At 45.3% G+C, this 26,231-nt stretch overlaps 1 protein-coding gene across 1 annotated transcript in view; it reads left to right on the forward strand.

Annotated features, from left to right (window-relative positions):
• Nucleotides 1-26,231, forward strand: part of LOC117373090 (membrane-associated guanylate kinase, WW and PDZ domain-containing protein 1) — a 115,636-nt gene that overhangs the window by 54,879 nt on the left and 34,526 nt on the right. The window contains exons 4-11 of the mRNA XM_055222997.1: nucleotides 3,456-3,575; nucleotides 7,188-7,362; nucleotides 13,519-13,701; nucleotides 18,707-18,777; nucleotides 20,296-20,457; nucleotides 23,567-24,065; nucleotides 25,196-25,739; nucleotides 25,815-25,878. Coding sequence (XP_055078972.1) covers nucleotides 3,456-3,575; nucleotides 7,188-7,362; nucleotides 13,519-13,701; nucleotides 18,707-18,777; nucleotides 20,296-20,457; nucleotides 23,567-24,065; nucleotides 25,196-25,739; nucleotides 25,815-25,878 — 1,818 coding nt within the window. The remainder of the gene's footprint in view (nucleotides 1-3,455; nucleotides 3,576-7,187; nucleotides 7,363-13,518; nucleotides 13,702-18,706; nucleotides 18,778-20,295; nucleotides 20,458-23,566; nucleotides 24,066-25,195; nucleotides 25,740-25,814; nucleotides 25,879-26,231) is intronic.

Below are 26,231 nucleotides of genomic sequence, written 5' to 3' on the forward strand. Positions count from 1 at the left end.
TTCCCTCGCCTCCCTCCTCCCTCGCTGTCTTCCGTCTCCTCCCTTGTCCCTCACTGTCCTGCTCCGTCGCCTCCCTCCTCCCTTGCCGCCTCCCCCGCCCTCCCCCCGCCTCCCCGCTGACACGCCGTAGATCTCTCCACAGAGGACACATAGATAATGAGCGGCTGCCTCCACCACATCAGCCGGAGGAGCTGGAGGAGCCGGAGGAGCCGGAGGAGCCAAAGGAGCCAAAGGAGTCCTGGGGCGATAGAAGCATTACTCACATGTCAGAAGACATCAGCAGATCCTCCTGAGATCTTTATTTAAAAATAGACGGATGTGGAGAGAGGGACCTGAGGAGGGAGGGACCTGAGGAGACTTCCATAATGAGACGCTCTTCAGGGGAACGAACCCATCCCCGTCTGTGATCATCAACACGGCTCATGTTTTAAAAGTAAATGAGCCGAACGATGAAGCACCAGAGCGTGAACACGGCTCAGTGGCTCAGTCGGTAGAGCGTTTGTCCATTGATCTGAAGACTGGCAGTTGTGTCCTTGTGCAAGACACTGTGAATGTGTGAGTGGCTCCTTGATGTAAAGCCTCTGAGCCTTGAAGATGGAAAAGTTCTGTATAAAAATGTGACTGTTTATGATTTGCAGTTGTCCGTCGCTGTATCGCGGCTCAGATTTTATTTTTTTGTGCAGCTTTACCTGTTTTTGAGCGTGAATTGTCACTATTTATGTTTCTATAAACCAGTTCATACATGATTTTATTTTATTTTTAAGTGCGTAGCTACAGCACGGAGCGGAACCTCAACTATTTTTATAAGATTATAATAGTTTTTGTTTATAAGAAAAATATGAACCAAAAAAAAAGGTAAAAAGTCACATTTTTACGCAGCACTTTTCCACCTTCAAGTCTCTCAAAACGTTTTACATCAAGGAATCAGCTGGAATCGAACCGTCGACCTGCGGCTCGGTGGATTTTGGCCCCTCAACCAATGTTTTTTTTTTAATGTCGAGAGCGGGATTTGAACTGTCAACCTTCAGATCAGGGGGCAAACACTCAGCTGATGTGTCTCATAGTGACTGTGGAGCTTCAGTGGAATCTCAACTCTTTTTTTTGTGTTTTTTTTTTTTTTTACAAGATTACAACAGTTTTTATTTATAAGAAAAAAATAAAATTAAAGATATTTCCTTTTGTATTTTAGGAAACAGCTTCTTTTCCCTCTTCACTTCCTGTTCTCAAACCACCACAACTCACTCCTACTTTTTATTTTAACAATTCCCCAAACTCTGCCTAATTACCCCCGACCTCCTCTTCTCTCTGTAGTATTTTCTGTAGTACTTTCTGAAAGCTCCTCAGTGTAAAGTGCGTTTTTGTATTTACAGTATAGAGTCCTGAGTGTCATTGTGACCGGCCCGGCTTCTCCCTGGACGTCCGGCGCATTAATCATGGGTTTTATGGGCTGCGTGGGTGTGACTCCCCCTACAGGCCCCCCTCTGTCGTCACACGAGGCAGAAGGACGCGCATTTGTCCTCAGTTTGGACTCGTTTCCTCCTGTGTCTTGGGAGGAAGCGTTACTGTGGTCAAGGTCGTTGTCTGTGGCTTGTGGTTCGTTCTGCAAATGAAGAGGTTTAAGAGTTTAATGGAAAATAAAAAGAGATAAAAACATGACGTGTTTCTCGCCGCGTGTTCAGGCTTGTTCTTAATGTCGGACGGGAAATTTAGAGGTAATAATGGACTCAGACTTGAACTTTAACAGACACAGAAAATCAAAACATCTGCAGCTTTTTAACCGTCTAAAAACATGTCAAAGGTCAAAGGTAAACTGTCCAAACCAGACTCAGACTTATCCTGCGTTTGTGTCCAGTAGATTAGACGACTGTAACGTCCTGATCACTGGACTCTCCAAACGAGCCACAGAACAGAACATCGAGAACATCCAGAACATTCAGAACATCCAGAACATTCAGAACATTCAGAACATCCAGAACACTGCTGCTCGGGTCAGGACTAGAACCAGGAAGTACTTCACACATGTGTCCTGTGCTCAGGTCTCTGCACTGACTCCTTTACACTTGATTTAGCCCTGGGTTCAGTCCCGGTTCAGTCCCCGTTCAGTCCCCGTTCAGTCCCCGTTCAGTCCCCGTTCAGTCCTGGCTTAGTCCTGGCTTAGTCCTGGCTTAGTCCCGGCTTAGTCCCGGTTCAGTCCCGGTTCAGTCCCGGTTCAGTCCCGGTTCAGTCCCGGTTCAGTCCCGGTTCAGTCCCGGTTTAGTCTCGGTTTAGTCTCGGTTTAGTCCCGGTTTAGTCTTGGTTCAGTCCCGGTTCAGTCCCGGTTCAGTCCCGGTTTAGTCTTGGCTTAGTCTCGGTTCAGTCCCGGTTCAGTCCCGGTTTAGTCCCCGTTCAGTCCCCGTTCAGTCCCGGTTCAGTCCCGGTTCAGTCCCGGTTCAGTCCCGGTTCAGTCCCGGCTTAGTCCCGGTTCAGTCCCGGTTCAGTCCCGGTTCAGTCCCGGTTCAGTCCCGGTTTAGTCCCGGTTCAGTCCTGGTTTAGTCTAGGTATTCCCTGGTATTTAGTTTAAATACCAAGGAGAAGAGGTTTATTTGATAAATCTCAAGTCTCACGTGAAAACAGATATGTAGGTCAGTTGGCATATTAGCCACCATTTTACTCTCAATAACACAATGTAGTTTAGCGCCCCCTGCTGTAACATCCCACCGTGTGACATCATGAGCTTCGACGTCACCGTTTTTGTTCTGTTACACTCGAGTCCCACTGAAATAAGAACATCCTTCGCCGGACGTTTTCTCAGATCAAGGTCAGCGTCGATCAGGTGCATCGATCACGTGACCGCTGCCTCGTCGCCGCGGTGATGGAGAGACTTTAAGACGTCCCCAGTAGCTCATAAATGTTTCATGGTGTTAATATCGATCCGAACATTATGAAGGAGTTACACTAAAGTACGACGTTATCACATGAAACCCACCTCCGCGGTCATCGTTTTCTTCGCTCTACCGGGACATTTTTGGCTATTTTTGGGCTTTATGGTCAGATTTAAACCGTAAAAGTTTGAATTTATAACGTGTCCGACTCATTACAGATTCAAAAATAACGACTAAAGTGTTTGATTTTGCTGTTTATTCAATTGAACCCGTGATTTTTAACAGTATTTTAGATTTAAAATAGCGTTTAACTTGCCTCGTCTTATCGTTTATCGTCTCTGAACATGTTCTCGTGACAGGTTTGCGTCAGTTGTTTTTCTACGCCTGCCCTTCGCCGTGATGTGGCGTGCGTTTAATCGTCTCAGATGTTTGGACTATTTATAGTTTGCTGACTTGTTTTGCTTAAATGCTGAGTCATGAGAGCGCAAAAGGTCCTGATTAACCGACAAATCAACGCGGAGGGAGGAGCGGAGCGTGCGTCCCTTTGGGTTTGATGTATGAGGTGATATTTTGCCGTTGTCTCCTCCGTCACAGGCACCACCCGCCAGCCCCGAGTGGGAGAGATCTCCGGGGTCGACTACAACTTCGTGTCGGTGGAGGAGTTTTTTTCCCTGGAAGAATCTGGAGCTTTGATGGAGAGCGGCAAGTTTAAAGGTGAGAGGGATCCAGACGAGCAGGGCCGGTCCCAGCTTTAAGGGGGCCCCGGGGCGGAATGTGTCTCTGGGGCCCCCTCCTCTCAGGGGCCCTGGGCTGAATGTGTCTCTGGGGCCCTCTCCTCTCAGGAACCCTGGGCTGAATGTGTCTCTGGGGCCCCCTCCTGGCTCAGCTGTTGTTGATTCACATTTGACACATTCTGACTCTCATCACTTTGACCAGTTGTTTTTGTTTTTATCTGAACAACATCAGACTGAAAACATCCAGAACGACACAACTACAACAACACAACAACAACACACACAAATAAGAACAACACAAACACACAACAACAACACAAACATATAAGAACAACACAAACACATAAGAACAACACAAACGTATAAGAACGACACAAACATATAAGAACGACACAAACGCATAAGAGCGACACAAACACACAACAACACAAACATATAAGAACGACACAAACACACAACAACACAAACATATAAGAGCGACACAAACATAAGGGGGGAGGCAAGAGTTTCAAAATTCTAGACCTTTTTTTCTTCGTTTCTCTTGGATTTTAATGTGTTCAGTTGTGTGTTCAGTTGTGTGTCCAGTTGTGTGTTTCTCACATTTCCATGATGTCGGGTCCTTGCTCCGGTGTAAACACAGAGCTGCCCTCACCTCTGCCCGACTCAAAAACAAATGTAGCAGCAGTAGATATTTTACTACAATAGAAATAAAACAAATGTAATTGTTTCAGAGGGATATTCAGGCTGTAAACACATCAGCCCTGTGTCCAATAAAACTTGACATATTATTATATTTTCAATATAAATATATGAGCTCTTGGGGGCCCCCTGCTGGCCTCGGGGCCCTGAGCAGCTGCTCAGTCTGATTATAGTCTGGACCGGCCCTGCTGATCAGAGACGTATTAACCCTCTACATGATCCTGGGGTTTTTATTTCACATTTGTGTCTGTAAATCAGGATATGAACATTAATAACAGACAAATCCTGTTAGCGTTAGCAACAGGTTTGATTGACAGCGTTGCTAAGCGCCTGTTCCCTGCTAAACCAGCGTATTTTTTTTCCCTTTTTTTCTTTTTATTTTTTTTAAACACACAAAAATCAGACATAATTATTGAGTTCTGTGATTTTTACAGTCCAATTAAATGAACACACAACTGCTAAAGACGACAAACTAAAAATATAACGTGTTTTTATCTTGTTTATCAGATTTAAGCTTTAAAATGTTATTATTATTAGGATTAATATATAAAGTTTGGGGTCCCAGATTCTTAACAATAGAAGAAGCACAAAAGGATGAACATTTGACACTTTCCTGATGTGTCTTTGTCTCGTAATGTAAATCAGCCCAAGAACGTAAACAGAACCTACACAATAATGAACCAAACCCTCCGTCGAGCCGCGTTACGTCTCTGTCCTGTGGCATTTACGGCGGTTTCTCTGGAGTCGCTCTGACGCTGATCTCTGGCTGTGGCATCACTGTCACGAGTCGCAGGTGGAAGCGATACTCACCGGGGCCATTATGGTCTGATAAATTATGGATGCGAATGCGGCAAAGCTGTTTAATCAGAGGGAGGACGCTGACCTTTCAGAGGGAGGAGCCTCGGGGCCTACGGCGAGACGAGAACTGACTGTGGCATTAATATGGATCAAGAGGGTCTGAGGTACCACCTGGAAACACGACTGATTTTATGTAATCGAGCTGGAAACGACAGGAAACAAAGGATTTTTAAACTGGAATAATCGCACTTTTTCCACCTTCAGAGTGCGAGAGCGGGATTCGAACCACCAACCTTCAGATCAGTGGACAAACGAAACAAGTGAACTTTGTATTTAAAGCGTTTTGTTTATTATTTTGCAGTTGCAGAGGGAATTGGAAGTGTCTTGCCCAGAGACACAAGAATAAGCACCATGAGCAAAGATCAAAGTGGAAACCATCTGCATTTAAAGAAACAGTAATACGACATTATATTAAGAAAGTATTTTACAGGTTCTATATCACAGAAACTGACTCTTGTAGCTTTAATCCAGGTTCTCATCTCGTTTCCTCGTCAAAAACAGACCTGGAGTTGAGTTTTGTTTCACTTTACTATCAGTCTGTAACATCTCCAAAGCTCAAAACGCTCTGTTCCACCTTGTGATGTCATGAAGTGGTAGTTTTCAAGTTAACTCCTCCTCCTTTTACCTTTTAGTTCAGTCGAGATAAGTGGCAACTCCAGGACTGAAATGATCCAAATGATTCTAGAAATGAAGGTGTGTGGAGTTTAAAAACACAGTGGAGCACTCCCTGTATCACCACATGATGACATCACAAGGTGGAACAGAGTGTTTTCATTTTGAGAGAAGAGCTCAGTTTAAATATGCAGAGTTTGTGTGTTAAACATGTGAGAATGAAACAAAAAAACACAACTCCAGGTCTGTTTGTGACGAGGAAATGACATCAGAGAGTCACGTTGAGTTTATCTCATCTTGTACGTCTTAAAGTCTGTTTCATTTAGAGCAGAACATTCACACAAAATGGCTCCCACCTGTCTGGATCACAGTCCGTATGAAGAACTGACCGAGTGAGTGTGACGTCACCACAGCTTCAGCTCCAAATGAAGCTCATCGAGGCTGGAGCAGTTAGAGCGTCGAATCTGGAGCTGAGTTACTTATTTGGAATTCTGACCATGAGTATCATAGCAACCGAAGAGCCAATCAGGAGCGAGGCTGTTGAAGGTAACGCCTCTTCCCGTCCACACCGCTGGTTTAGCAGAGAGCGAGCGCTTAGCAACGCTGTCAATCAAACCTGTTGCTAACGCTAACAGGAGCGACCTCGGGGAAAGAAGGACCTGATTTGTCTGTTATTAATGTTCATATCTTGATTTACAGACACAATAGTGAAATAAAAACCTCAGGATCATGTAGAGGGTTAATACGAACATTTAAGACCAGAATGAGTCTGAAGCAGCAGAGACAGAGAGAGGGGACAGATTTTCAAAAAACAAACTCAAAATAACAAAAACAAACAAAACCTGAAAAATAACTTAAAAAACCCAAACCTCAAAATAACAAAACTCAAAATAACAAAAAATAATAATGATAACAATAAAACTCAAAATAATAAAAAATAAACAAAAATGAACTCAAAATAACTTAAAAAAAAACACTCAATAACTCACAATAAAAATAAAAAATCCTAAAATGACAGAAAAAACCCTCAAAATAGCAAAAAAAAGAAACAAAAACCCCAAAAAACAGAAGAAAAAAGAACTCAAAATGAACTGAAAAAAAAAAAACTCAAAATAACAAAAAATAAATAAATAAACTCAAAATAATGACAGAGGTGAAGTGGAGCGGTTCTGATTCGTCTGTTATTAATGTTCATATCTTGATTTACAGACACAATAGTGAAATAAAAACCCCAGGATCATGTAGAGGGTTAATACATTTAAGATCAAAATGACGAGTCTGAGCGCACACGAGTCTAAACGGATTTGAAACAGCCTGAGATTGAAGCTTTTTGTAAAATAAATGTGACTGAGTGAAGCAGATGACGTAACCGTGACGATCTGTTGTGTTTCTCAAATGTGTGTTTTGTTTCTCTACATTTCAGGGAATTATTATGGAACGCCACGTCCCGTTCACATCAGCGCCGACAGCCCCCCCATCACGTACCAGGAACACCGCAATCTGCTCCGAAACTTCAGAACACGGAGCAAATCGCTCAGCAACCTGGAGAAAACAGGCGACGAAGACAACAGTGAAGAGGACTCAGGTCTGTCAGGCAAGTGCAGCCTCCAATATTTATATTTATCAGAATAAGAATATAAGAATCAGATTTGACACAAAATAATAATGGACTTCACTTAAAAAGATCATTGTACAGGTCGGGTCTAAACCTGGACTAAACCTGGACTAAACCTGGACTAAAATGGGACTAAACCGGGACTAAACCGGGACTAAACCTGGACTAAAACAGGACTAAACCTGGACTAAACCGGGACTAAAACGGGACTAAACCTGGACTAAACCGGGACTAAACCTGGACTAAAACAGGACTAAACCTGGACTAAACCGGGACTAAACCTGGACAAAAAAACAGAACTAAACCGGGACTAAACCTGGACTAAAACAGGACTAAACCTGGACTAAACCGGGACTAAACCTGGACTGAACCAGGACTAAAACAGGACTAAACCTGGACTAAACCTGGACTAAACCGGGACTAAAACAGGACTAAACCTGGACTAAACCTGGACTAAACCGGGACTAAACCTGGACTAAACCGGGACTAAACCTGGACTAAAACAGGACTAAAACAGAACTAAACCGGGACTAAACCAGGACTAAACCAGGACTAAACCAGGACTAAACCAGGACTACTTGAACTCCTCCACTTGAGGCAGGGACTCTCCTCCACCTGAAGAGGGCGCCATCTTTTTCTGGTCGAGAATGAACACACAAGTGAAATGATGAGTATTTCAGTGACTTATACTCCGTCAAAATGTATTTATTTATTTATTTATTAGTTCAGTTTTTGTAAATCAGAAAACAGACTCGGGGTTTTAAGAGGCAGAACTGAAACTGCTGCTGTGTTCAGAGTCATAAGGGTCTAAACTGTGAGGTTAACAGGTTTTATATATGAAGAAGGAGACAAGATGGAGACAAGATCTATGGTTCTTTACAGAAATCAGCTAAATAATTATAAAATTTGCAGAGATAATATAGTTCTGGGTCAAATTTTAACGTCCAATATCACACGAAACTGACTCTTGTAGCTTTAATCCATGTTCTAATGTTGTTACGTCCTTAAAAACAGACCTGGAGTTGTGTTTTGTTTCATTCACACGTTTGAGTCACACTTTATTATTAATCTGTTACATCTCCAAAACTCAAAATGCTCTGTTCCACCTTGTGATGTCATCAAGTGTGAGTTTCCAAGTGAACAGCTCCTTTTACCTTTAGTTCAGTCGAGATTCGGCAACTCCAGGACTGAAATTATTATCCAAATGATTCTAGAAATGAAGGTGTGTGGAGTTTAAAAACACAGTGGAGCACTTCCTGTATCACCACATGATGACATCACAAGGTGGAACAGAGCGTTTTCAGTTTGAGAGAAGAACTCAGCCTAAATCTGCAGGTTTGTGTGTGAAACATGTGAGAATACAACAAAACACAACTCCAGGTCTGTGTGTGACGAGGAAACGACATTAAAACAGATCAGAGAATAAAGGAACATGGGCCCTTTAAGTTTCAGACTGAAGAGCCGTTCACGTTCATTCGGCCTCAGAGTCCTGTATCGATCCCCCGGCTCTCTGATACTCAAATGAATCAATCTTTAGTAGAATTAGTATGCTCCCGGCTCCCGGCTCTCAGAGGGGGCGTGGCCTCATCGATCGCTGGACCATCTCCAGAGCAAGGTCACACTGAGCCACAGTCTGCAACAAGAGAGCCAGAACTGAGCCACAGCCTGCAACAAGAGCCAGAACTGAGCCACAGTCTGCAACAAGAGCCAGAACTGAGCCACAGTCTGCAACAAGAGCCACAACTGAGCCACAGTCTGCAACAAGAGCCACAACTGAGCCACAGTCTGCAACAAGAGCCACAACTGAGCCACAGCCTGCAACAAGAGCCACAACTGAGCCACAGTCTGCAACAAGAGAGCCAGAACTGAAGCGTGCGTCTGTTGTGCACAAAGAGCCTGAGTTCATTAGGGTCTTGGGTTAAAACATGAAACAGAAAATGAGCCTGTGGAGAGTCTGGTCTGTGGAGAGTCTGGTCTGTGGAGAGTCTGGTCTGTGGAGAGTCTGGTCTGTGGAGATGCGGGACGAGGCAGGTTCAGGCTCAGGGACGACACAAACCTCAGGAGGGCAGACGTTCTGAATCCAGACGGTCAAAGGCTCATGATGTTTTTGACTTTTTGGGTTTTAATCAGGAGGTCGAGAAAAGTCACCACAGAAAAACTGACTCATGGTGGAAACGTTCAGAGACGTGGTTTTTGATCCTTGATGTCGTTTCAGTCTTAAGCAGAATTCACCGTGGGATTGTTCAAACACTCAGAGCTTAGACCAGGGCGTCTCAGTTATTTTCTATCATGCCCCCCCCCCCCCCTCTGAGATTATTATTAAATAATTAAATTATTATTATTATTTATTTTATTTTATCCTTTTTTGAACTATACATATGTTGAAACAACTGACTGAACCATTTGATACTGAAAAAATAAAATATAATGAAATTTAATTAAATATCAAATAAAAAAAATAAAATTAAATAAACATCAAATTAAAACAAGTCATTTATCAGTTTACTCCTCCTCACATGATGCTCAGAGCTCGTTGGTTTTAATCACATTCACAAAGTGGATGATTGTTGTTCATATTTGACACGTTTACGCTGAAAAAACTCCAGCGTCTCATCAGACTGAGGTGTAATGAGGCGTCTTATTTGTCTTCACACTGTCCACTGTCCACAGCAGACACCGGTCTGTCCTCGTGTCCCACCGGAGTCACGGTGAAGCCCAGTGCTCCATACTCTTCATCAGACTCCTCCTCGTCTTATTTTTCGTGCGTCTCTTTAGCTCCGTTTATCTCCGCCTTTCTTTTCATCCCTGTTAAAATGTTTTCCATAGTGTCTCTTTAGCAAAAGTGTCTGTTGTTCACTGCCCTGTGTTGATCTGTTCACTCTGTCCTGTCCTTTGCTGAGTATCTATCTACAGTACTACAGTGTCATACGCGGAGTCATACGCCCCCCCGGCAACCACTGTGACACCTGCACAGACAGGCCCAGACTCACCTGCGCAGACAGGCCCAGACTCACCTGCGCAGACAGGCCCAGACTCACCTGCGCAGACAGGCCCAGACTCACCTGCGCAGACAGAGGCAGACTCACCTGCGCAGACAGGCCCAGACTCACCTGCGCAGACAGGCCCAGACTCACCTGCGCAGACAGGCCCAGACTCACCTGCGCAGACAGGCCCAGACTCACCTGCGCAGACAGAGGTAGGAGGAGACTATGGCTGATGTTGAGTTGGTCCAAACTGTCTCGTCAGACAAACGTGTCAAACTGCAGCTCAGATTCACACAAATATACAAGATCTGGGGCTGATCCAATTCCAAACACTTTTACTGTCACCGCAGACGGTGTAGGTCGGCCCAAGGTCGACCACAGTGGCCTGAGGGTGGAGCCTCTTGGAGTCCTCCTGTTTGAGGCGCTCTGGGAGCGTCCGTTTACTGTGTCCAGAGTGACACTGTTCACTCTGGGCGCGGCTCACACAGATGATGGTGTTTGACGTGTTTCTTAAATCACTGTAGCTCGTCTAAAATGTTCCACTTCACCTGTGTGTTCTATTTATTCAACCCAGATAAATATATTTACTGCAAACCACACACCTGTGTTTTTTATTTATGTTTATTTCTACAGCGAGAGCAGCACAGTGTTTAAAATATAGAAACAATATAATAAAATCACACCCGTCACAAAGCACCACACTGTGGTAAAGTACTACTACTACTACTACTACTACTACTACTACTACTACTACTACTACTACTACTACTACTACTACTACTACTACTACTACTACTACTACTACTACTACTACTACTACTACTACTACTACTACTACTACTACTACTACTACAGCCCTTTTAAGTCCATTTAAATGTAAAAACAGGAGACATAATACTGTACATGAATAAAACACAGGACTCATGTTTCTGAAGAGAAAGAAAGTATAAAGTATAAAGTATAAAGTATAAAGTACAAAGTGGAGCAGATGAACAGAAGGTGAGTCGCAGATTAGATTAAGGCCAAAGGAGCAGCAGGGACATGGAGCTGGTACAGGAGTCTGCAGGAACGACAGAGATCTGCATGAACGAGAGAAAGAGAGCGGCACGGCGCCAGGAAACGGCACGAGAGAAAGAGAAGAGGGAGAGAGAGAGAGGGGAGGAAAGAGAGGAGAGAGGGAGGAGAGAGAGGGGGAGAGAGGCATGACGCCAGGAAACAGCACGAGATAAAGAGAAGAGAAAAGAGGAGTGAGGGGGGAGAGAGAGAGGAAAGAGAGGGAGGCTACATGGGAGGAGGAGAAAAACAGAGGGGGGAGAGGGGGCGATACAGAGCGAGGGGGAGGCACTGATCCAGATCACTCAAACACAAACGTGCACTGAAAAAAAGATCTGTCCCTGTTTTATAATGGAAAAACATCAACAGGACTAAACCAGGACTAAACCAGGACTAAACCAGGACTAAAGCAGGACTAAACCAGGACTAGAACAGGACTAAACCAGGACTAAACCAGGGACTAAACCAGGGACTAAACCAGGACTAAAGCAGGACTGAACCAGGACTGAACCAGGACTAAACCAGGACTAAACCAGGACTAGAACAGGACTAAAGCAGGACTAAAGCAGGACTAAAGCAGGACTAAAGCAGGACTAAAGCAGGACTAAACCAGGGACTAAACCAGGACTGAACCAGGACTGAACCAGGACTGAACCAGGACTGAACCAGGACTGAACCAGGACTGAACCAGGACGTTCTCAAGGACAATCGTCTCCGTGTCCTCTACATTGTAAAGAGTCGTACGGTCACGCCTCGGCCTGACAGTTTGGACACTGCTCACTAGCGCCTGGTCATGTGATGTTGCCGTCACGTGATTGGTCGGCTGATTTAAACAGGTGGCGCTGTTCCTTTTCCACGTGAGGACGGCTTCAGGACACGGACATGGGACAGAACGTGAGAAGGAAACGGAGCAACAAAACACGAAACAGAACAGGAGCGACTCAAAGCGGCCATTTTGGATTCAATGCTAAAGAGAGAAGCACGTTATGGACCAGGACGGAGGACGACAAACATCATCTGTCACACACCTGAAGACGTGGGACTGCAGATGGCGCTGTCGTCCTGCCTCCACCGGTAGAAAGACGGCGCCAAAACCTGTTTAAACACGCCACAGCAACATCACGTGACCACTGTGAGGCGCTAGTGAGCAGCGTCCAGACTGATGAAAACAAACTAAACCCAGATGTTCATTTGCAGCAGTGAGGAACTTTTTCTCAATAAATAAACATTTATACGTCGTTATAGAAGTGTTTGATTTCACTGTTTATTCAAACCAACTCATTAATTTACAGTAAAGTTCATTTAGGGTTTAGGACGATGAGTGGTTTTCAATATTATCGATTAAGTTATAAAATGTGTAATGTGCCTTAAGTGCACCTGGTACATGTGCTTGGAATAAAAAAATAAAATAAATAAACTAACTAAATAAATAAATAACAAACTAAATAAATACATACATAACTAATTAAATAAATAAGAAACTAACTAAAAAAATACATAAATGCATACATAAAAATAAAATAAAATACATAAAAAATATTAAATAATAACTAACTAAAAAAATAAATAAATACATACATAAAAAATAAAATAAAATTCATAAAAGTATTAAATAATAACTAACTAAAAAAATAAATACATACATAAAAATAAAATAAAATACATAAAAATATTAAATAATAACAAAAAAAATAAATACATACATAAAAATAAAATACATACAAAATATTAAATAATAACTAACAAAAAAAATAAATAAATACATACATAAAAATAAAATAAAATACATAAAAAATATTAAATAATAACTAACTAGCAAAATAAATAAATAAATTGGGGGGCGCTGGGCAAGACGCCTCACACGGGCCCCCATCTAATTTAAATGAATAGGCCAAGGTTTCAGTTCTGGGCCCCTAAGCCCCTGGGACGACAGACCCTTTGTCCCCCTGTCCACTCTCCTGCAAATCAAAACTAAAACTAGAATCAAAAGTATTGGTTCAAAAACACACAAATACTTAAACATATTTGACTTTTTTGTTCTGGAGTCATCCTGAGCTGTGTTTTTACCACAGTCTTTGTTTGTCCACTGCAGCAGGCGTCAGCAGCAGCGCCCCCTTCAGTCACAGATCACCCAGCCGGCGGCGAGCGTCCAGCGCGGAGGACGGACACATCGCGTACAGCTACAACGGCCTGAGGGGCAGCAGGAGGGGGGGCAGCTACCGGGGCATGACCTTTGACCCGTGGGACCAGGCCTTCAGCGACCCGGGGAAGTCCAGCTACGCAGAGTGAGTGTTTACGTCTCCACACAGGTCCTCAAAATGTCCGTAAACTTCAGAGTTATGACGAGGGACGCGCTGATCCGATACTGGGAAAACTGAGACGGGAAAAGTCGGATCGTTATTATTGATTCTAAGGAAAAAAAAACTGTTCTTCACGTCTGATTTCAGTCCCATGATGCAAAGCAAATAACGAACATAAAATAGTTCTATACAATAGAATATAATGTTCTCTGAAGGTGCACTGCCCATCATCGGCTAGTTTCCATGGAGATATTCACCTGGAATGTTCCGCAGTATGGCATAAAACATAAACTACTAAGACTTTATGAGGCCACCTGCCACGTCCAGTTTGAATAAATAAATAAATTACTAAATAAATAAAAAAAAATTGGTAAATAAATAATAACGAGCTAAATAAATCAATAAATTACTAAATAAATACATAAATCAATCAATAAATCAATAAATTACTAAATACATAACTAAATAAATAATTAACTAAATAAATCAATCAATAAATTACTAAATAAATACATAAATCAATCAATAAATCAATAAATAACTAAATAAATAATTAACTAAATAAATCAATAAATTACTAAATCCATCCATCCATCCATTTTCTTCCGCTTATCCGGGGCCGGGTCGCGGGGGCAGCAGTCTAAGCAGGGACTCCCAGACTTCCCTCACCCCGGACACGTCCTCCAGCTCCTCCGGTGGGACCCCAAGGCGTTCCCAGGCCAGCCGAGAGACATAGTCCCTCCAGCGTGTCCTGGGTCTTCCCCGGGGCCTCCTCCCGGTGGGACATGCCCAGAACACCTCCCTAGGGAGGCGTCCAGGAGGCATCCTGAGCAGATGCCCGAGCCACCTCAGCTGGTTCCTCTCAACGTGTAGGAGCAGCGGCTCTACTCCGAGCTCCTCCCGTGTGACCGAGCTCCTCACCCTATCCCTAAGGGTGCGCCCGGCCACTCTGCGGAGGAAGCCCATTTCAGCCGCTTGTATCCGCGATCTTGTCCTTTCGGTCATTACCCAAAGCTCATGACCATAGGTGAGGGTAGGAACGTAGATTGACCGGTAAATCGAGAGCTTCGCCTTCCGGCTCAGCTCCTTCTTTACCACAACGGACCGATACAGCGACCGCATCACTGCAGACGCTGCACCGATCCGCCTGTCAATCTCACGCTCCATCCTTCCCTCACTCGTGAACAAGACCCCGAGATACTTGAACTCCTCCACTTGGGGCAGAGACTCACCACCCACCCGGAGAGAGCAAACCACCTTTTTCCGGTCGAGAACCATGGCCTCGGATTTGGAGGAGCTGATTCTCATCCCAGCCGCTTCACACTCGGCTGCAAACCGCCCCAGTGCCTGCTGCAGGTCCTGGCTCGAAGAAGCCATCAGGACAACATCATCTGCAAACAGCAGAGATGAAATCCTGTGGTTCCCAAACCAGGCCCCCTCCGGCCCCTGACTGCGCCTAGAAATTCTGTCCATAAATATAATGAACAGAACCGGTGACAAAGGGCAGCCCTGGCGGAGTCCAACATGCACTGGGAACAGGTCTGACTTACTGCCGGCAATGCGAACACAGCTCCTGCTCCGGTCATACAGGGACCGGACAGCCCTTAGCAAAGAGCCCCGGACCCCATACTCCCAGAGCACCCCCCAAAGGACACCACGAGGGACACGGTCGAATGCCTTCTCCAGATCCACAAAACACATGTGGACTGGTTGGGCATACTCCCATGAGCCCTCGAGGACCCGATGGAGAGTATAGAGCTGGTCCAGTGTTCCACGACCAGGACGAAAACCACACTGCTCCTCCTGAATCCGAGGTTCGACTATCGGTCGGATTCTCCTCTCCAGCACCCTGGAATAGACCTTACCGGGAAGGCTGAGGAGTGTGATTCCCCTGTAATTGGAACACACCCTCCGGTCCCCCTTTTTATACAGAGGGACCACCACCCCGGTCTGCCATTCCACAGGTACTGTCCCCGACCGCCACGCGATGTTGCAGAGACGTGTCAGCCAAGACAGTCCCACAACATCCAGAGACTTGAGGTACTCAGGACGGATCTCATCCACCCCCGGAGCCTTGCCACCGAGGAGCTTGCCAACCACCTCAGTGACTTCAGCCAGGGTGATGGACGAGTCCGCCTCTGGGTCCCCAGTTTCTGCTTCCTCCTCGGAAGACGTGACAGTGGGATTGAGGAGATCCTCAAAGTATTCCTTCCACCGCCCGACAACATCCCCAGTCGAGGTCAGCAGCTCTCCACCCGCACTGTAAACAGTGTTGGTGAAGCACTGCTTTCCCCTCCTGAGGCGTCGGACGGTTTGCCAGAATCTCTTTGAGGCCGTCCGATAGTCCTCCTCCATGGCCTCCCCGAACTCCTCCCAACCCCGAGTTTTTGCCTCTGTGACTGCCCGAGCCGCGGCACGCTTGGCCTGCCGGTACTCATCAGCTGCCTCAGGAGTCCCACGAGCCAACAAGGCTCGATAGGACTCCTTCTTCAGCTTGACGGCATCCCTTACTTCCGGTGTCCACCACCGGGTTCGGGGATTGCCGCCGCGACAAGCACCACAGACCTTACGACCACAGCTACGAGCAGCCGCATCAACAATAGAGGTGGAGAACATGGCCCACTCGGAGTCCATGTCTCCAACCTCCCCCGGGATCAGGGAGAAGCTCTCCCGGAGGCGGGAGTTGAAGACCCCCCTGACAGAGGGCTCCGCCAGACGTTCCCAGCAGACCCTCACAATGCGCTTGGGCCTGCCAGGTCTGTCCGGCTTCCTCCTCCGCCAGCGGATCCAACTCACCACCAGGTGGTGATCAGTTGACAGCTCAGCCCCTCTCTTCACCCGAGTGTCCAAGACACGCGGTCGGAGGTCAGATGACACGACAACAAAGTCGATCATCGACCTCCGACCTAGAGTGTCCTGGTGCCATGTGCACCGATGGACACCCTTGTGCTCGAACATGGTGTTTGTTATGGACAAGCTGTGACTAGCACAGAAGTCCAATAACAAAACACCGCTCGGGTTCAGATCGGGGAGGCCGTTCCTCCCAATCACGCCCCTCCAAGTGTCACTGTCGTTACCCACATGGGCGTTGAAGTCCCCCAGGAGAACAACGGAGTCCCCGGTTGGTGCACTGTCTAGTACCCCTCCCAGGGACTCCAAGAAGGCCGGGTACTCTGCACTGCTGTTTGGCCCGTAGGCCGACACAACAGTGAGAGACCTGTCCCCGACCCGAAGGCGCAGGGACGCGACCCTCTCGTTCACCGGAGTGAACCCCAACACGCAGTGGCTGAGCTGTGGGGCAATGAGCAAGCCCACACCAGCTCGCCGCCGCTCCCCGCGGGCAACGCCAGAGAAATGGAGAGTCCAACCCCTCTCAAGAAGATGGGTTCCAGAGCCCAAGCTGTGCGTGGAGGTGAGGCCGACTATATCTAGCCGGTAACGCTCAACCTCCCGCACAAGCTCAGGCACCTTCCCCCCCAGCGAGGTGACATTCCATGTCCCCAGAGCTAGTCTCCATGTCCGGAGATCCGGTCGTCGAGGTCCCCGCCTTCGACTGCTACCCGGATCTCTCCGCACCCGCCCCTCATGGCTCCTCCCGCAGGTGGTGGGTCCACGGGAGGACGGCCCCACGTCGTTTCTTCGGGCTGGGCCCGACCGGGCCCCGTGGGGAAAGGCCCGGCCACCAGGCGCTCGCTGCCGAGCACCCACCCCAGGCCTGGCTCCAGGGTGGGGCCCCGGTAACGCCAGTCCGGGCGACGTAAACTGCCTTGTTGTATTTTTCTTCATGAAGGGCTTCTGAACCGCTCTTAGTCAGACCCGTCTCCCAGGACCTGTTTGCCATGGGTGACCCTACCAGGGGCATGAAGCCCCCGACAACATAGCTCCCAGGATCATTCGGGTGCTCAAACCCCTCCACCACGTTAAGGTGGCGGTTCGGGGAGGGGTAAATTACTAAATAAATACATAAATAACTAAATAAATCAATAAATTACTAAATAAATCAATAAATAAATAATTAACTAAATAAATCAATAAATTACTAAATAAATACATAATTAACTAAATAAATTAATTAATTACTAAATAAATACATAAATAAATAATAACTAAATAAATAAATTACTAAATAAATACATAAATAAATACATTACTAAAAAAATACTAAATAAATAAATTACTAAATAAATAACTAATAAATAAATAAATAAAACTCCAGTGTTTAAATCAATACTCGATAAATATGTCATACTATGGAACATCGCAGGCAGAGTAAAATGGTCTCCATGACAACAACGTGACACAACCCCAAGTCCGTGTCATTATGTCATCACATTCTTTCTGATCGTTCGTATCACAGGGATGGAAGAAGTACTCGATTTTGTTAAGTAAAAGTGCAGAAAAATACTAAAGTAAAAGTATCACATAGAATAATCTAATTAAGTAAAAGTATTAAAGTACCTGTTTCAAAATGTACTTAAAGAGTAAAAAGTAAAAGTATTTCTCACAGATTTTGAGTCTTATAAAGCTTCAAATGTGGTGATTTTGATAAAGATTTGAGCTGAACGGACTGAATCCATCGGGGTTTTTTTCAGTTCGTATTTGTACTTTTTTGTTTTGTTCAAATTCTGAACGTATTAAAAATAAACCCTCAGACTATTCAGCAGGTCTGTGTCTGTAGTGGAGTAGAAAGTACAGATACTGCTCTCAAATGTACTCAAACTAAAGTATAAAGTAAAGTACAGATACTGCTCTCAAATGTAGTGAAGTAAAAGTAAAAAGTAGAGTACAGATACTGCTCAAACATGCGTCTAGCTCAGTATCAGTATCAGTATCAGGGATTGATTCTTTGCCTCCTCTAAACGCAGATGATCCTCACACTTGTCGGGTTTATTTTTATACCGATCACTATTGTGCGTTCTGTATCTGTGTGACATAATCCTCGTCTTCTGTGTGTGAAGAGCTTGACTTTTGTCCCTCTTGTCTCTCAAAGCGGCGTCCCAAAGAGGAGCAGCTGGCAGAGTCCTCGAGCTCCGAGCAGAGAGAACGTCTACAGAAACGAGTGTGAGTGGGGCCCCTTGTTCCCGCGCTCCTCCCCGAGTCTGCGTCTCTCTGCAGATGTACTGAACACTGACACGTTTAGCTGCTCCGCCGGCTAATGACGCCGCCGTATTCATGGAGGAAGCGCCGCGCCCGGCCAGGGTTGTTAGAGGCAAATGAAATGGAATGGGCTTTTGGATGAACGAGAATGTGATTAAGGACCGGAGCTCGGAGCGGTTGGAAAAATGCCAGAAGTGCCTGAGGTTGCCGCGGTGATGTGCGGCGGCCGTGCGATAGGGGGCGGCGTTTCATAATCCAGTCACATCATAAAGACGCTGGTGGGAGAAATGGGATCTGATGTTTGTGTTTTAATCTGACATGACTGATGCTAAACGCAGAGTCTGTGCTGAGTGATGGAGTTATATTTGAAACGTGCAGTACGCCGCTGTCACCAGGAGAAGGCGCTGTCGTCTGCGCTTTGGGCACAAACACAAGGTTTAGGAGCAAGTTTGAAATCTGAAAGAGAAGATATGTTATTGTATAATGCAGTTTATTCATGTGAAAGTACAGATGAACTTTAGGAAAATTTAAACATTTGAATGAAAAGTTGTAGAAAGAGTTAGAGGTTAGGGGTTAGGATCAGGGTCAGGGGTTAGATTTAGGGGTTAGGGTTAGAGTTAGGGGTTAGAGGGAATGGGGTTAGGGATTAGGGTACAGGTTTATGGTGCGTCTTAGATTTGGGGTTAGGGATTAGTGTCAAGGTCAGGGTTAGGAGTTAGAGTTAGAGTTAGGGGTTAGAGTTAGGGGTTAGAGTTAGGGGTTAGGGTTAGGGGTTAGAGTTAGGGGTTAGAGTTAGGGGTTAGAGTTAGGGGTTAGGGTTAGAGTTAGAGTTAGGGGTTAGGGTTAGAGTTAGGGGTTAGAGTTAGGGGTTAGAGTTAGGGGTTAGGGTTAGGGGTTAGAGTTAGGGGTTAGAGTTAGGGGTTAGGGTTAGGGTTAGAGTTAGAGTTAGGGGTTAGAGTTAGAGTTAGGGGTTAGAGTTAGGGGTTAGGGTTAGAGTTAGAGTTAGGGGTTAGGGTTAGAGTTAGGGGTTAGAGTTAGGGGTTAGAGTTAGGGGTTAGGGTTAGAGTTAGGGGTTAGAGTTAGGGTTAGAGTTAGAGTTAGGGGTTAGAGTTAGGGGTTAGGGTTAGAGTTAGAGTTAGGGGTTAGGGTTAGGGGTTAGAGCTAGGGGTTAGAGTTAGGGGTTAGAGTTAGGGGTTAGGGTTAGAGTTAGGGGTTAGGGGTAGAGTTAGGATTAAGGGTTAAGGTTAGGGGTTAGAATTAGAGTTTATAAGATATTTGTGTTGCATAACTGAGTTGGATTACATTTTGAAGATATTAATAGATTTCTTTTGAACCAATCTCTTGTTGTTTATTTTTGTTGTAGTTAAAACTCCACCATCTGTTTGTCTGTTTCACCACATTAAACAAAAAAAAATACATCTTTTTGTTCCTTGAAAACATCACCATAATTGTTCATTTGTGTGTGTTTATTGTCGCCTCCAGGGTTCACAGACCAGCCCTCGGAGCTCAGGGGTTTCCCGGTCCACACACACATCATAAAGGGCACCAGGGGGTTCGGCTTCAACATCGTCGGCGGCAGCAGAGCGGGAGAGTTTCTGCAGGTTTACAGCGTCACGTCCAACGGCCCCTCTGCTCTCAAAACAGGTACAACTTTAACGAGGTCCTACGCTCGGCAAAACCGCTCCGTGAATTTCAATCAGTCCAGAGCCTCTGTGTTTGGAAACTCAAGAAAAGTCACAAAATATAATCTATGACAAACACATTTTAGATTCTGTGATGTAAATGTCGTCGCTCGGATGGAAGCAGCACCTGAGGTTTTTGTTCTACTGAAAAAGTTTAGTCTTATTCAGGGAAACACACAAATGGTAAATTCAACCTTCAACTTTCAAGGCTCAAAACACTTTACATCAAGAACCACACACACATTCACACAGACACTGGGGCGAGGCGGGTTAAGTGTCTCGCCCAAGGACACAACGACAGCGTTCATCTGTGGAGCTGGAATCGTATTCACTAAACCAGCTTCATGTGACGTCAGAACAAACCGCGTTGAAGAGCAGATGTTTTGACCTTTATGGTTGTGATCACTGGGCACGTCCACGTCACTGTGTAACTGACATAAGGTTCTGCAGTTGTCTGTGTCTGTTTGAAGTACCTTTTCAAGTACCCTTCCATGTACCGTTCGAAGTGCCATTAGAAATACCCGGCCGACGAAGGGCACTCGTCTGAGCAGCCGCCTCCGTGCTGAAATGGGACACGGAGAGTATTTCAGCCGCTGTTTGTCCGTCTGCGGAGAATTTGTCCCTGGTGAATAAGTGTCCATTCTTCCCTCTCAGGCGGATCAATTCTGTTGCTCCTTAAAGACAAAAGAATAAATGAAAAAAGGTCTCTTAAATCACAGACCTTTTTTTAATTGCTATTTATTGAAAAACGTGCATTGTCACAGCTAACTGCTAGTCTCCATGGAGATAGATAAGTTTAATATTTCAGGTAAAGCAGTGACATCTTCACGGAGACGAGCAGGTGGCAGACCCCTCACCAGAGAAGTTACACAGTGCAGCTTTAAATAGTACAGCTAGATAGAATGTTCTAATGTCAATAATAGACTAAAGACACATTTTAATAGCATCTTAGCGTTTGGCTCCAGTCAAATGAAGCTCATCGAGGCTAGCAGCGGCTAATTTGGAGCAGAGTTCTGTTTGCAAGTATCATAGCAACCAAAGAGCCAATCCAAAGCGAGGCTGTTGAAGGTAATGAATGTTCCTTACTGCTTAGCAACGCTGTCAATCAAACCTGTTGCTAACGCTAGCTAGCTAACGGAGCGACCTCGGGGAAAGAAGGAAAAGAACCAACATGAAGAGTCTGACAACAGCAGTTACAGAGAGACGGGACACAGATTTTCAATAGAAAGTGAATTGGAGCCGGAGTCGATGGAGCCGGAAGTGCGCCCAAGAGCACTTCCTGTTTGGAATGTAGCGCCGGCGGCAGGTTCGTTTGTCCATTTATATAAACAGTCTTGGATGAATTTTCCCTGCTCCTGCATCAAGTTTACAATCACAATCAATTCTTAATCCTCTGCGCTACTGCTAATCTGGCTATCAGAGCGCATATGGGAAAGTACATATTCAAAACACACACACAACACACACAACACACCCACACACACCCCCCCACACACATACACACACACACACACACACACACACTGGGGCTGCAGATATTACTGCGATAAGCCAGCGCCCGGTTGATCCAGTTCATATCTGTTAATAGGCTGGTTTAGACGGATTAGAGCTGTGGATTTGTCGACACTCTCACAAAACACACACAGCTCCATTTGCAAACACATTTATCCGCACAACGATAAGGTCTGAAGGAGTCTGAAAGTGACACGCTTCTTAATTAACTCAACTTGATTTTGTTGTTTGTATATTGTCAGATTTCTCTTGAAGGTGTTTCCTGGAATAGGAGGAAGAGTATTTATAGATAATACAACCAGTGTTACGCCCCTGGGCTTTAAATGTGACGGTTTTTAACCCGTGAACCGCGGCGCTCGCGTCACAGATCAGATCAAAGTCGAGACGTTTCACTGTTTTACATAAACCAGTAAAACACAAGACAAGATGGGATAAGTTTAGACCAAAGACTGAGTAAAAGAAGTGACTGAGTGAGTGTGACGTCACCCACAGCGTCCAGCTTCAAATGAATTCCAACCGTATCATAGCAACCACAGAGCCAATCAGGAGCGAGGCTGTTGAAGGTAACGCCCCCTCCCGCCCACACCGCTGGTTTAGCATTCAAACCTGTTGCTAACGCTAGCAGGAGCGACCTCAGGGAAATGTGCAGTAGGTTCATTAGTGGGACGCAGCTGATTGTGTTGGGAGTGTGCTCTGAAGGGGGAGGGGCTTAGCACAGAGAGCAAAGAGAAGAGTCGGAGCAGAAAGTAAAACGTATAAAACATGTTAATAAGTTATTTTGGGTGAATATAGCATTTTCAAAACAATAAAAGGAAACATGAAGATATAAATACCTCCTCTTTAATACCCCACAGAAGTAAATACCTCCTCTTTAATACCCCATAGAAGTAAATACCTCCTCTTTAATACCCCATAGAAGTAAATACCTCCTCTTTAATACCCCACAGAAGTAAATACCTCCTCTTTAATGCCCCACAGAAGTACATACCTCCTCTTTAATGCCCCACAGAAGTAAATACCTCCTCTTTAATGCCCCACAGAAGTACATACCTCCTCTTTAATACCCCACAGAAGTAAATACCTCCTCTTTAATACCCCACAGAAGTACATACCTCCTCTTTAATACCCCACAGAAGTACATACCTCCTCTTTAATACCCCACAGAAGTACATACCTCCTCTTTAATACCCCACAGAAGTAAATACCTCCTCTTTAATACCCCATAGAAGTAAATACCTCCTCTTTAATACCCCATAGAAGTAAATACCTCCTCTTTAATACCCCATAGAAGTAAATACCTCCTCTTTAATACCCCACAGAAGTAAATACCTCCTCTTTAATACCCCACAGAAGTAAATACCTCCTCTTTAATACCTCCTCTTTAATACCTCCTCTTTAATACGCCACAGAAGTAAATACCTCCTCTTTAAAACCTCCTCTTTAAGTGAATCTGACTGTGGGGTTTGAACCACCAACCTTCAGATCATTGGGCTAACGCTCTACCAGCTGAGCCTCTGTTGCCCGTCACAGTAACGTCTCTCTCTCTCGTCTCTGTCCAGCCGACATCTTGGTTTTCCTGGACGACGTGTGCGTTCTGGGCGTGTCCCATAAGGAGGTGGTGGAGATGCTGAAGTCCGTCCCGGTGGGTCACGCGGTCGACGTGGAGATCAGGAGAGGTTACCCCATGCTCTACAACCCCGACGGCTGCCCCAAACAACCCCCGCCCAGAATGATGGACAACGGCGACCCCATCGTCCCCCCCACCACCGTCCAGCCGCAGTCCGTACACCACCTGCCCCGCCCCCCGACCCCCCAGAGCCAGCACTTCACCTTTAACGGCGTCCACAGCGAGGCCGGTTACATGGAGCCTCTGGACACCAACGGAAACGCGCCGTATTACCGCCACTCGTACAGGAGGTCGAGTATGAGCAACGCCGTGCACTCCTCGCCGCCGCGGCCCCCCCGGTCTGTGAGGAGTTTAGCCCGGCTCCAGTCCTTTGACCCAACGCTGGCCAGTCAGAGCGACAGCGAGGTGGTGTCGGCCATCGGCTCGCACAGGTAACGTCACGAGCGACACGAGCGACACGACACGAGCGACACGACACGAGCGACACGACAAGTGAAGTGTTTCCTACATTTAAATCAACACAAAGGCCAAAATTAAACCATTAAAATGTCAGTTTCTTCAGTTTTTACTTTATTTTCATTTTTAAATCTCTGTCCTGCACAAACACAAACACAACAAATGTTACATCCAACAGGTTTTCATTTACTCTGATGATTAAACACAGAGATGGAACCTGGAAGTAAAAATATAGAAGCTTTTACATCACTACATTTGACAGCAGTATTTGTACTTTCTACTGCACTACATTTTTGAACTGGACTAAAAAGTAAAAGTATTTTTATTCTTGTTTGAGACTTGCAGAAAAGGCTGAGGGTTTATTTTTTAAAACATTTATAATTTGAGTAAAACAAAATCACCACATTTGAAGTTTTATAAGACTCAGAATCTGCACGAAATACTTTTACTTTTTACTCTTTAAGTACATTTTAAACAGATACTTTAATACTTTTACTTAAATTCTGGTTTAGTCCTGGTTTGGATTTTGTCATGTGATACTTTTACTTTTACTGGAATATTTTCTCCTCTGGTATCTGTATTTTACTTGTAGTATTTGTACTTTTACTTGTAGTATTTGTACTTTTGCTTGTAGTATTTGTACTTTTGCTTGTAGTATTTGTACTTTTACTTGTAGTATTTGTACTTTTACTTGTAGTATCTGTACTTTTACTTGGAGTATCTGTACTTTTACTTGGAGTATTTGTACTTTTACTTGTAGTATCTGTATTTTACTTGTAGTATCTGTACTTTTACTTGTAGTATCTGTACTTTTACTTGTAGTATCTGTACTTTTACTTGTAGTATCTGTACTTTTACTTGTAGTATTTGTACTTTTACTTGTAGTATCTGTATTTTACTTGTAGTATCTGTACTTTTACTTGTAGTATCTGTATTTTACTCGTAGTATTTGTACTTTTACTTGTAGTATTTGTACTTTTACTTGTAGTATTTGTACTTTTACTTGTAGTACCTGTATTTTACTTGTAGTATCTGTACTTTTACTTGTAGTATTTGTACTTTTACTCGTAGTACCTGTACCTAACCCTCGTCTCTGTCCCATCAGAGCGTCAATGATCCGTAACCACAACAACAACTCCCTGACGACGCCCCCGCCTCCTTCTCGCTACGGGACGTACAAATCCTCCGAGAGCGACTTGTCCACGTGCACGCTGCCCCGCCCGCCCGTGCCCCTGTCGCCGCGGAGACCCTCGTCCTCGCCCGGCGGTCCCAGGACGTCCCACCTGCTCCGACCGAGCCCCTCCCCCTCCAGGAGACCCCGGACGCCGGACAGCCCCCACTACACCAACGTCAACGGGTACCACGGCGCGCCCAGCCCCTCCGCCAGCCCCAGCAGCGCGTCCTCGATCGGGGGGGTGAGTTTGGGGAGCGACCACGAGGGGAGGGGCCGGGGGGAGCTGGTGCCCGTGGTCCTGGGGCAGTCGGAGGCGGACAGGGGGCTGGGCTTCAGTATGATGGCGGGGGGGCTCGGGGGACGCCTCGCCATTGTGAAAAGAATCCTGGACAGGGTGCAGTGCAACTCTTTACAGCCAGGGGACGCCATTGTCAAAATAAATGGTGCTGATGTGCAGAGCCTGAGCGTCGCACAGGTGAGAAGAAGAAGAGAGAACTCAGGATTTGAACTGTTCAGACCTTTATTTATGAATTTATTTGTGTGTTTTTAGATACAGACTATTCTCCAGGAGCACACCAAACTGGGAGAAGTCATCCTGCTGGTTTATCGAGGAGGTGAAATGTTTCATAATAACTCAAATACCATCACAGTGGCAGACTATAATTTCCTCTGCTGTTTATTTGAGTGGGTGTCGCGAGTTTATTTTTATAATTTGGCGTCTAAACCTGCAGCTTCAGCTTCATCCAACACGTTTCCTGAGTTCAGCTGGAGCTGCTCCAAAGTTTAAGTCATTTTCTCTGGTTCTGTTATAAACAGATCAAACTACGACCACAGGGACAGAAAAGTACTGTGTGATGTAGTCCTGGTTTAGTCCTGGTTTAGTCCTGGTTTGGTCCTGGTTTGGTCCTGGTTTAGTCCTGGTTTAGTCCTGGTTTAGTCCTGGTTTGGTCCTGGTTTAGTCCTGGTT

The sequence above is a fragment of the Periophthalmus magnuspinnatus genome, chromosome 7 (assembly GCF_009829125.3).
Source record: "Periophthalmus magnuspinnatus isolate fPerMag1 chromosome 7, fPerMag1.2.pri, whole genome shotgun sequence".
Lineage (NCBI taxonomy): Eukaryota > Metazoa > Chordata > Actinopteri > Gobiiformes > Gobiidae > Periophthalmus > Periophthalmus magnuspinnatus.